The sequence below is a fragment of the Hemicordylus capensis genome, chromosome 4, assembly GCF_027244095.1.
Source record: "Hemicordylus capensis ecotype Gifberg chromosome 4, rHemCap1.1.pri, whole genome shotgun sequence".
In the NCBI taxonomy this organism is placed as follows: Eukaryota; Metazoa; Chordata; class Lepidosauria; order Squamata; family Cordylidae; genus Hemicordylus; species Hemicordylus capensis.
In genome coordinates this window covers 203974612-203985981 of record NC_069660.1, presented here as the reverse complement: position 1 = coordinate 203985981, position 11370 = coordinate 203974612, and the positions used below count along the sequence as shown (strand labels likewise).

General features: G+C 46.3%; 1 protein-coding gene across 2 annotated transcripts in view; it reads left to right on the top strand.

The window, feature by feature from the left end:
* The first annotated feature begins 2599 nt into the window (after positions 1-2599).
* KDSR (3-ketodihydrosphingosine reductase) overlaps positions 2600-11370 on the top strand; it is a 41133-nt gene continuing 32362 nt past the window's right edge. Inside the window, exon 1 of one of the 2 annotated variants that reach the window (XM_053245361.1) lies at positions 2600-2987. In XM_053245361.1, coding sequence (XP_053101336.1) covers positions 2859-2987 — 129 coding nt within the window. In that variant the 5' untranslated portion in view covers positions 2600-2858. The remainder of the gene's footprint in view (positions 2988-11370) is intronic. The other variant, XM_053245360.1, reaches the window with a different exon arrangement.

The window sequence follows — 11370 nt, the reverse complement described above, 5'->3', positions numbered from 1 at the left end:
CGTTGAGCTGACAAGACTTGGGGTCCACAGGGTCGAGTTTTACACATGGCATGGTATGTGGAGAGCCTGAAGAAGCTTGTCCTCCAGCTGCACCTCAGGCAGAATTGATTGAATGATTAAGTGCCATCAAGTCAGTATCGACTCTTAGCGACCACACAGATAGATTCTCTCCAGGATGAGCTGTCTTCAACTTGGCCTTTAAGGTCTCTCAGTGGTACATTCAAAGGCGTAACGATAGGGGGGGTGGGGGGGCACGTGCCCCCGGCGTCATCTTTGCTGGTCACGTGGGGGGCGCTGCCATGACCCCTGCCGATCCCAATTTAAAAAAAAAAAAAATTATAAAAAAAATGTGCCGCGGCGCCCAGGCAACCCTCACTTCCAGCTTCCATGCGACTTCCCCCTGCATACAGAGTGGCAGAATGCAGCCACTCTGTATGTGGGGGAAAGTCGCATGGAAGCCGGAAGTGAGGGTTGCATCACTTCCGGCTTCCATGCGACTTTCCCCCCTGCATACAGAGTGGCAGAATGCAGCCACTCTGTATGTGGGGGGAAGTCGCAAGGAAGCCGGAAGTGAGGGTTGCCTGGGCGCATCGGGAGACAAGACAAGGCGGCGGGAACACTGAGAGCCCTCCAGCTGTGGCGTTCCCCACCAGTCCCCCGTCCTCTTGCGGCGCGGGCCCCTCCTCAGCCGCGCGCTCTGCTCCTCGTTTGCTCTCTCCAAACTTTACTGGCTTGCATGTTCTGGAACTTAAATGCTTGGAAAGCATTAAAAAAATAACACTTGTCTTGCTTTCTGTGGGCAGAAGATAGAAGTTTATTCCACCGGCTTAGCTGAGTGTGGTAAGACTGTGAAGTAAGGGGGGCGGGTGGGCGGCAATGTTTATGAGGGCTTCAGTTCATAGCCCACCATTAACTGTAGTTAATAAGAGCTAAATATATCATTTTACTATAAGGCTTCATATTATTTTACTATATCAGTGTCCTTGTCGTTGATATATCCAAGCAACTACATATGGAAACAAAGTGGTATGTGACCTGTATTAACAAATGTCTCTTTGTGGTTTAGTTATTGTGGGGCTTTAAGATTGTTCTTTAGCCATAACTGGCACAAGTTAATGCACATACAAACCTGCAATCTATCCACTATAACCCAAAATGTGTCACTAAAAATTATGAAGGTGCTGCTCAGTATATCTTGGTTTTAATATGATGTGTACTGATTGCTGCTAGATGCATTTTAGCAACAGTGGCTTCTAATTGTTGCTCTAACAGATTAGCATGCATAACTTTCAGATAAATTAATATTTGAATTTATGGTGTACCTTCAAAATTGCATGGCCTCCTGAATACACAGATATTTTGTAATAGCCCTAATCACAGGGGTGTGGTTTGAGGCCAGATAGCTGAGTTTGTGTTTATAGAGGATCACTTTCTGTACCAGGCAGAATGTGAGCATAGGCAGGCACTGGTGGAAGAGTATTATTATTATTTATTATTATTATTAACATTTATATCCCGCTCTTCCTCCAAAGAGCCCAGAGCGGTGTACTACATACTTAGGTTTCTCCTCACAACAACCCTGTGAAGTAGGTTGGGCTGAGAGAGTCGTGACTGGCCCAGAGTCACCTAGCTAGTATCATGGCTGAATGGGGATTTGAACTCGGGTCGCCCCGGTCCTAGTCCAGCACTCTAACCACTACACCACGCTGGCTCACAGAGTAGATTACGTGTCAGTCAGATGTATGTTGGGGGGGGGGGGGCGGTGGGGGGGGGCGCAATTTCAGTGCTTGCCCTTGGCGCCGTTTTCCCTAGTTACGCCTCTGGGTACATTCATTGCTGTCGTAATCGAGTCCATCCACCTTGCTGCTGGTCATCCTCTTCTTCTCTTTCCTTCAACTTTTCCCAGCATTATGGACTTCTCAAGGGAGCTGGGTTTTCACAGAATGTGTCCGAAGTATGATAGTTTGAGCCTGGTCATTTGTGCCTTAAGTGAAAAACCTTGGTTTGATTTGTTCTATGGTCCAAAAGTCTTCTCCAGCACCAAAGTTCAAAAGTGTCAATACTTTTTCTATCTTGCTTCTTCAAAGTCCAGTTTTCGCATCCAGAGTGCCATGGGAAAAACCATTGTCTGACCGATTCTAATCTTTGTAGGTACATGTCATGGCATCTAAATATCCTTTCCAAGGCCTTCGTGACAACCCAACTGCTAGTCTGCAGCATATTTCCTGACTGCTGGATCCTTTACTGTTGATGCTCGATCCTAAAAGGCAGAAGCTGTCCACCACTTCAATGTCTTCATTGTCAGTACTGAGGCGGGTTGCTGTACCCGTTGTCATTAGTTTAGTCTTAATTATATTTAGTCAGAGTCCCATTTTTTCACTGTGCTTCTCAGGCAGAATACCAAAAAATATTAGTCAGCAATTTCATAGTCCACTCGCCCTCCCCACACGCGAGACCCTCCCCTACTTTTACACCACCACCACCCGCCCCCCACACCTCTGCGCGCTTAGCCTAAACGGCGCAACGTTCCAGTTCTCCCACCTACAAGCCGCTCCAGTGGCCAATCGCCGCGCGAAGACGTCACCTATTCCCGTTCCTATTTTCTCCCTCCCGCCGACAGACACCCAATCCTGATGCGCTTTCGTCTCGCGCTAGCCAATGGCGGAGCAGAGCCGGTGTCTTCCCTCCTCCCCTCCTAGCTTCCCCTTCCCCTCTTATGGTGGTTCCCTGGGTCAGTCCGTTTCTTTTATCCAGCAGGGGCTTAAAAAGCAGCGAGGTCCCTTCCCCGTCGCAGAGTTGCCTCCTCCCTGCTGGGCTGCAGCCAAAGCCTCTGTGACTCCCGGACACAGTGGGTGAAGATGTCGTGGATGGTTCTGTTGGCGGCATCCGCCGGGATCGCTCTCGTCGTGGCCTTCCTGCTCTTGCTCTACTTGGCGTCGCCGCTGGCCAGCCCCAAACCGCTGTCGTTGTCCGGCGCGCACGTCGTGGTGAGAATCCAGCAGCGACTATTGCGAGTTTGGGGGTGGAGAGGGGAAGGTCAAGCCTGCCCCTCCCTTATTTTCTCTTCTCTTCCAGCTTTTCTTTTAAAATAAAAATAACCGCCCTTTCTAACTGAACGCAAAAGTGGGAGCCTTTCTGAGAGTGTTTCCATGGAGGGATAACCCCCGCAAAGGGTTTCTGGGGTACCACTTGGCTAGATATGATAAAGGGTGTGAAGGAACTGGGTGGTTATGTTTAGCCTGAAGCAAAGGAGATCATGTTGATGTATTATTATTTCAGTCGCTTGTTAAAGGAGAGTTGGAGAAAGAGTCTCTGATCTTTAAGCTCCTCTGAATTGTTTAAAAGCCTCTTTCTTATTCTGTATGTTTCTGCTTTACTCCAGGGAAGATGTGGGGTGCAATTTTGCAAACTAGAATTGTTAGCGCTTCCCCATCTCTCCTTCCCGCCCACTTTTTTAGCCGAAAGGCTGGGTGCAGATCCTGAGCCATATGAGGTGTGTGTGTCGTGTACAGTTTTAATACCTGGTGTAAACTAGAATAGTGATGGTGTGTGTGCTTGTGTGTGTGCTTGCACACATTCACACACAGACAGCTTGGATACAATGTCATGTATATTTATGACTAGTGGGTCTCCATAGGACACTAGTCACATGAAGAAGAACTTGCAGATCATGCTAATTTATTGTTAGTACTTCTAAAAGATCTGTGTGGCTGCATATGAAAAGCACATAGAACTTCTTGATCTGCAGGTATATTTTCCCTCCACTGAATTTGTAGTATGTAGTAGTTCTACATACTAATAAACTTGATTGATTTACCAATAAAGATGTGTTGTGGCTATAATTATGCCCTAGGGCTGTTCAGACACTAAAAAAAAATACTGTATCTCTTCAACCAATGTGGCCCAAAGGCAGCTTACAACAAGAATACTTATCTGAGCAGTGACATTCTTTACATGGTGAAGAGGCAAATGCATGTCACTCATCTGCCCCATGCACCAGAAGTAATGTATGACATGTGCATTCTTATGTGGGAGGCCCATGCACATGAAAGCATGGTCTGCATGATCTCTCCCATCTTCCCCCTTTTTAAGAGAAAGAATTGCATAAATTGAGCCCCTGTGTGCCCAATAGTGCTGTTTTATGTGCACAGTGAAGGGAATGGATGCATACCCATGAAAAGGCACTCTTCTGGGAGAAGTGCCTCATCTGAGTCATACTCCTCCATACACAGGTCTCCACTTGTAATGTTCAGTAATAGTCTCAAAAGTGATTTGGACAAAATAGTGTGAAACATTTTGTCTATTCAGTGCACTACATACATTTAACAATATTTATTTATTTATTTATTACGTTTATATTCCATTCTTCCTCCAAGGAGCCCATAGTTAAGTTTCTCCTCACAACAACCCTGTGAAGTAGGTTAGGCTGAGAGAGAAGTAACTGGCCCAGAGTTGCCCAGCAAGTGTCATGGCTGAATGGGGATTTGAACTCGGGTCTCCCTGGTCCTAGTCCAGCACTCTAAACACTTCCATAGATCCTTTAAACTTTGGGTTTAGTTATGCCTTTACAATTTAATTTTTCTCTCCTTTCTCAAACATCTGTTTCTTTTCCCTTTGTGGATTCTTATTTATGTAGGGGTGCAGTGGAAGAACCAAGGTTCATAGGAGAGAGACCTCTTGTCCTTCCCATATTGAAGACTAGGTATTCTGGGAGTATATATGATCTACTTGTATATATAAGGTCTACTTGTATTCATATAAAGGCTTCATATACAATTTTTGCTTTATTAGAGTTGGAGTATTCAGACTCTTGAGTTACACAGAACTTGGAATCTTACAGTAAATGTAAGCATGTTATGCAGAGCAGGATATACAAACACTTCATTTGAGACATTGCAAATTCTTCAGAACAAAACACTTGTCAGCTATTATGCATAGGTGAGGTAAATCCCAGTATCAAAAGGGCTTGCAGCCCAGCTTGAGTGCTTATGTCCTCCTCTCTCCTATTCCTTAGTTCCTATTCCCTACAATGGCTCTTGCATAAATAGATGCATCCATCTGGCATTGAAAGAGGCTAAAGCCTTGCAACAAAATTACCTTCCTACAGGGGCATACACAAGTGCTGTGCTCTTACCAAAACCACAACCTTGTTGCCACTGGTAAGGACACCTCCTTACCAGTAACTGAGGCAACCTGGTATTTCCACACACACAGATTATCATCTTATAATAAATATGCAAACAAGTTGTTACACTTGTTCATACTTTTTTTTTTTGCCTTGGAAGAAAAAGGGAAGATCTTCCCATGGCAGTCTGAGAACTTGTGTCCTAGTGTTTCTCAAGGGATATACTAGGTGATTGCCCTATAGGGAATCAAAGCCCCATTCTCCTCACAGGAGACCAAGGAGGAAGAATTCAGCTTTGACCACTTGTTGCCAGTTTACTTGTTCTCATAAAGTTCTAATGAGAACACCATGCTAAAGAAGTGGATTGAGAAAAGGCATTTTACACACTTGCTTAAAAGTAGTTCACCAAAGGCCTTTTTTGGCCCACTCGCTGCCTGCCAGGAGTTCTACTCCAGAGTCTCGAGCTTGGCACTGCTGTAGTATGCAGTTCACCTGAAATTTGTCTCTGGTTAAATGTATTTTCCCTTACAGTGGACGAAGGTCATCAGCTTAGTATGGGCTTATCAGTCATCACATGGCTCAAGATAGGATAGGGTTAAACATTTGTATGCAGGCTATTTCCTGTTAGGCAGTAGATGGCGCCAGAAACCCAGTTCCTGTTTTGTCTGACTCAAAAGACAGTGATTTTGAAGAGTTCCTACTCCACTTCTAAAAAAAATCCCCACCCCCTTACCTGCTTTATTCCTTCTCATCCATGTTCTCTCTAAGGCATGTTCATGTACCTGCGCTCACACAATTTTTAATGTCTGCTCAGTTAAATTTAGATTCTGCTCAGGTTGAATCAGGAAGGCCCCACTCTGAATGCACGCACACTGCCTTGATACTGTCGCCCAGAACAAAACTTATTGTGCACACAGATACTACTTCTCATGTGCCAGGGTGGGAAAGGAGTCGCTTCATTTTGTTGTAAAAATCATTGCTTTATGTTCTGATTCGGTCTGTTTGTTAAAACTGCTAGTTACTTTTGGTTTTGCTTGGTTAGCTTTTTTGTATGCCTTTCCCCTCCTCTGTTAGCTTTTTCACACTCCCTTCCCCCCATTTCAACCCTATGGAGGCGGCTCAGTTTGGAGAGATGTTAGTGGGCTCCCGCTCGGAAAGTCCCCACTCAGACCCAAAGGAGTAAAAAGTGTGTGTGTGTGTGTGTGTGTGTGTGTGTGTGTGTTTTAAAGCCCTTTCAGGAGCTAAATGGTGCCTCTCTCCCCAAGCTGATTGAACTCCTGCGAGCCCTAAGCAAAATAAAAGAGCTGCAAAGAAAAGCCAGCGTTGTGTAGTGGTTAGAGTGCTGGGCTAGGACCGAGGAGACCCAAGTTCAAATTCTCATTCAGCCAAGATACTTGCTGGCTGACTCTGGGCCAGTCACTTCTCTCTCAGCCTAACCTACTTCACAGGGTTGTTGTGAGGAGAAACTTAAGTATGCAGTACACCGCTCTGGGCTCCTTGGAGGATGAGTGGAATATAAATGTAATAATAAAACACTTAAGCAAGGAATGTTCTTTAAAAAAAAAAAAACCCTGCAAAAAAGAGCCTCTCTCCTCAGCTGAGTCATACCTTCTACAAGCGCTCTGACAGCAGAAGCAGCCCAGACATCTACCTCCCATATCACCCCAAGACAACATGGGCAAAGATGTGTAGCACAAGGGTGCCATTTTAACCAAAGATATTTCTGCTGTGCCTGTGGCAGTTGGGGAGGGAGCTGCAGCTTTGCCACTTTTGCTCCCCATATCCCAAATTGCCAGGCTTCCTTCTGCATTACATCAGGGCTCTAGCTTGCTAGTCCCTGACGCCGCACAATCCCAGATAACACAGCCTGTGCAAACTGCGTCTGCTCCTATACTAACTTCACAGAGCTCCACTCTGATGAATAAGACCTTGCCAGGGGGTGGGGGTGGGGCAGTAAAAATGAAATAAAAATCCTTTTCCAGAAGACATCTCAATGACTAAAGGAATTTGTTTCAATTGAATGCAGAACTCTGGTTTTCTATGCCACTTCAGCCCACTTTACCCCAACTGGTACCAGCCCCTAGGGCTAGACCCACAGGGTGACAGAACCTGGGAGCCTACTCCTCCTCTCCAGATTCCAGTCAGGGTAGGGGGGCCATCCCCCCCCCCCACAGAGTGAGGGTGCTTCAAGCCTCAGGCCAGAGCACCATGGGGCAAAAGAAAAGTCTACTGGGAACTCCCCCCCCCCCATCAGAAAATGATAAATTGTCTGGGAAGGGCTCCACACCACAAGTGCTAAGCTCCTCACAGCTCTTCTCACCAGCTGACTTATTTATGTATTTATTATTTAAAATATACCCTTATGTATTTATTATTAAAATATACCTCCAGCACACTACTGCTCGGGGTGGTTCACAACAATAAAATATATACAAGAAATAATGTTATAAAATTTAAAGTCAGGTTAAAAACCACAGTCATTATTAGGTTCAAATTAAAAGTTATTTTAAAAGCTTAAACCTGAGAATTATAAAAAGCTAAAGAACCTACCAGATATAACAAAAAATGGAGCATTAAAAGCCTCCTTTAAAAGGTGTCCTTTAAGTTTAAAAAAACACATGGAGGGAGCATGGCAAAGCTCTTCAGGGAGGGCGCTCCAAAGCTGAGGGGCCACAAGCGCAAAGGCCAACTGGATCTCTGTTAGTGGTGGGGTCATGAGCAGGGCCTGAGATGACAAGCAGATGGCCCTGGCAGATTCATATGGGCGAATGCAGTCCGACAGGTACCCCATCCCCAAGCAATGTAGAGCTTTAAAAGTCAAGACCAGCGCCTTGAATCTAGCCTGGAAGTGGACCGGTAACCAATGAAGCTGCTGCAGGATGGGTGTGATCCTCATGAAATGACTTGTGCCCACGAGCATCCTTGCAGCAGCATTCTGGACCAGCTGAAGCCTCCAAACAGTCTTCAAGGGCATCCCCGCGTACAGTGCATTGCAGTAGTCCAATCTGGCCGTTACCGATGCATGAGTGACTGAGGTCAGGTCCGACTTCTCCAAGACTTGGTCTTACTGGCGAAGCTAAGAGAAGTCATCAATGATGTCTCTGCTCCAGATGCTCCTCAACCTCCTCCTGGCCTAGACCTAAAAGTCTTTCCATTGGAGCTGGTCCTGTCAGCCATGGTACCATTCCCACCACTGTTCAAAAACACTATGGTGATTGAATGGAATGCCCCCTGCCTCTGCCAGACCTTCCACATCATTCCCTAAAAAATTATTTAACCTCTACCCTGATATAATGGACCTACTCTCAATCCCAAGGTGATGTACCATTGGCCCAGTTAGTCTCGGAGGCAATCATGCACAAAGAAGGGGAGGAATAAGTTAAAAGCTGCAGAGGACAAGAAGTGTGATTCTCGCCTAAGAAAGGCTCATGAGGCATCAGCTACAGTAATTGGAGCATCCACTACCACTTCAATCTTCACACATGTCTCCATTCCATGGGCAAAAGAATTAGTACAATACATTCCTTCAGAAAATAAGAAGTTACGCCAGGGCATTAATAAACTAGCCAAGGACGCCACACTCATGGCTGACTCCAGCCGGGATTCTATCCAACACGCATCCAGGGTTATGGCTTTGGGATGGCTGTGTGTACTGGCTAAAACATTGGAATGCAGATGCTAAATCCAAACTCAGCCTAGCAGCCCTCCCCTTCGCAGGGACCAAGCTATTTGGCGAATCTCTAGAGCCCATCGTAGTCAAGACTAGGGATAAGAAAAAAATCTATTCCCCTAGGACGCCGCTAGGAAGCCCTATCATTTCAATTATATATCCTTTCATCCCAACAAACATTTCCTAGGATCCTCCTTCAGAAAACAGAGACCCACAACCAACTAATCTGGTTAGCGCCTCTAGTGACAGCAACGCGCAAAGGGATCTTCCAGACCAAAACAGTCCAGATGGTTCCCCTCCGCCTTCAATTACCAAACACATAAACAATGAATCCATTCCGGTTGGGGGCAGACACGCTCTACACTCATGACCCTAGTGGGCCTCCACTACTGACCGGTGGGTGTTGGACACAGTCCAAAATGGCTATGCATTAGAGCTTGAGACACCTCCCCTCAACCATTTTCTTACCCACACCTGTCCCCAAAAACCAATCTACAGATGTATTTGGCTATTCTTCATCTTCTGGAGAGCAAAGAAATAGAACCACTACCATCAACAGATTTATGGCAAGGTATATTTTCCGTATTGTTTTTGGTACCCAAGAAAGATGGGTCCTGGAGGGCGGAGCTAGACCTAACACACCCAATCCAGTTCATTAAAATGAAGCCATTCCACATGGAATCTCTGCGATCCATCAAGGAAGCTGTGCAATCCCTGGAATTCCTCACCTCCATAGACCTCTCAGAGGCCTACCAACATGCCCCATACGCACTCACTACTGTAGATTCGCTTACAACAATCCACAGTTTCAATACAGGGCAATGCCCTTCAGCCTCTCATTGGCCCCACGGGTGTTTTTGAAGCTGATGGTGGCCCTCGTGGCACACTTATGCCTGCAAGCCATTCATATCCACCTTTATTTGGTCAATCTGCTCAAACAAGCCTACAAGGACATTTAACAGACCACACAAATGCTCCTGAACCATGGATTCGTCATCAATGATCAGAAAAGTCATCTGTCACCCTCCCAGTCCCTGCAACACTTGGGAGCCCTCATCAACATCCAAAATGTGACAGTATCTCGACCTCCTGAATGCAAAGACAAGTTGAGATGACTAATCCATCCTCTCTTGTGTCAACAGTTGGCAGACCTGATGCTCCTGGTGCAGATCCTAGGCTCAATTATCGCTTGCATGGAATGTGTCCCTTGGACATGATGGCATTCAAAAACACTCCTGTGGCACATCCTACCACATCAGGAGGACATCATGGAACGCAGGCAGGTGCAGCTCCCCTGACGAACAAACTTCTCGGATCACCCGAATGGTGGCTGTCTCTGACACTCAACAAGGAGCTTTCACTCACAATCTCCTCACAGACAACCATCACCACAAAAGAAGGCTCTCTGACTGGAGAGCTTGTCAGAGCCATTATGCACAGGGCAAATGGTCTCTCCCCGAACTTTATCACAATATCAGCTGGCTGGACCTCCGTGCAATCTGCCTAACACTCATTCACTTCCTACCACAGATCACGAGCACCCTTGTGCTCATCCAGACAGACAATGTCACCACAAAGTCCCAGGTCAATCACCAAGGGGGACAAAGTCAAGAGAAGTCATTGCAGAATTCGATCTCTTCTTTGCCGGGGCAGAAAATCACCTGTCCATATCAGAACACCTCAGTGAGATGGCATACGTACACAGAGATTGGCTAAGTCATCAGATGATAGATCCCACAGAATGGTCACTTCACCTGGACATGTTCCATCAGAAGATCAAGCTACTAGGCCTTACTGAAGTGGACACATTTGCATCAGCAAGGAACCATCGACTTCCATGCTTCTTCTCAAGGTTCCAGTTCCTCTGGGCGGAAGCCATGGATACATTAATGGCACCATCCACCACCACCCCAAGCCTTCTAGATGCATTTTTCCTGATGGCTATTATTTGGAGAGTCATTCTAAAACTGCTGTTAGAAAGGGCAGACCTGATCATAATCACACTTTATTGGCCCCGGAGGCCATGGTTTTCCAACCTACCGAATCTCTCTATTCGGCCCCCTTGGCATCTTCCTCCATGACAAAACCTTCTGTCACAGGGCCACATTCTTCACCAAGACCCTTGAGTGCTCCAACTCTCCACGTGGGGGTTGAATGCTCATCCCTAGCTCAAGCAGGATACTCACTGGAAGTACAGAATACTATCCTAGCTTCTAGAAGATCATCCACCAGTAGAGTTTACCAGTCCACTTGGTCAGCTTTCTCATGGTGGGTATGCTGGAAGCACATATCTCTGTTGACTGCAGGGGTCCCCGAAGTACTGGCTTTCTTACAATCTGGTTTGGAACTTAAACTACAACCTAGTACACTGAGACATCAAACTTCAGCCCTCGCCTCAGTGCTCAAATGGTCTGTCCCAGATTCTCCCTCTTTACGAGGTTCTTGGGGGGGGGAGCTGTCAGCATCCCCCCAGCACCTCAGTAGGGTTCTTAATACGCTCACTAGAGCTCCCTTCGAACCGCTCAGCTCAGTACTCTTTTAAAACTCCACTCATTCCAGGTGCTCTTCCTGGTTA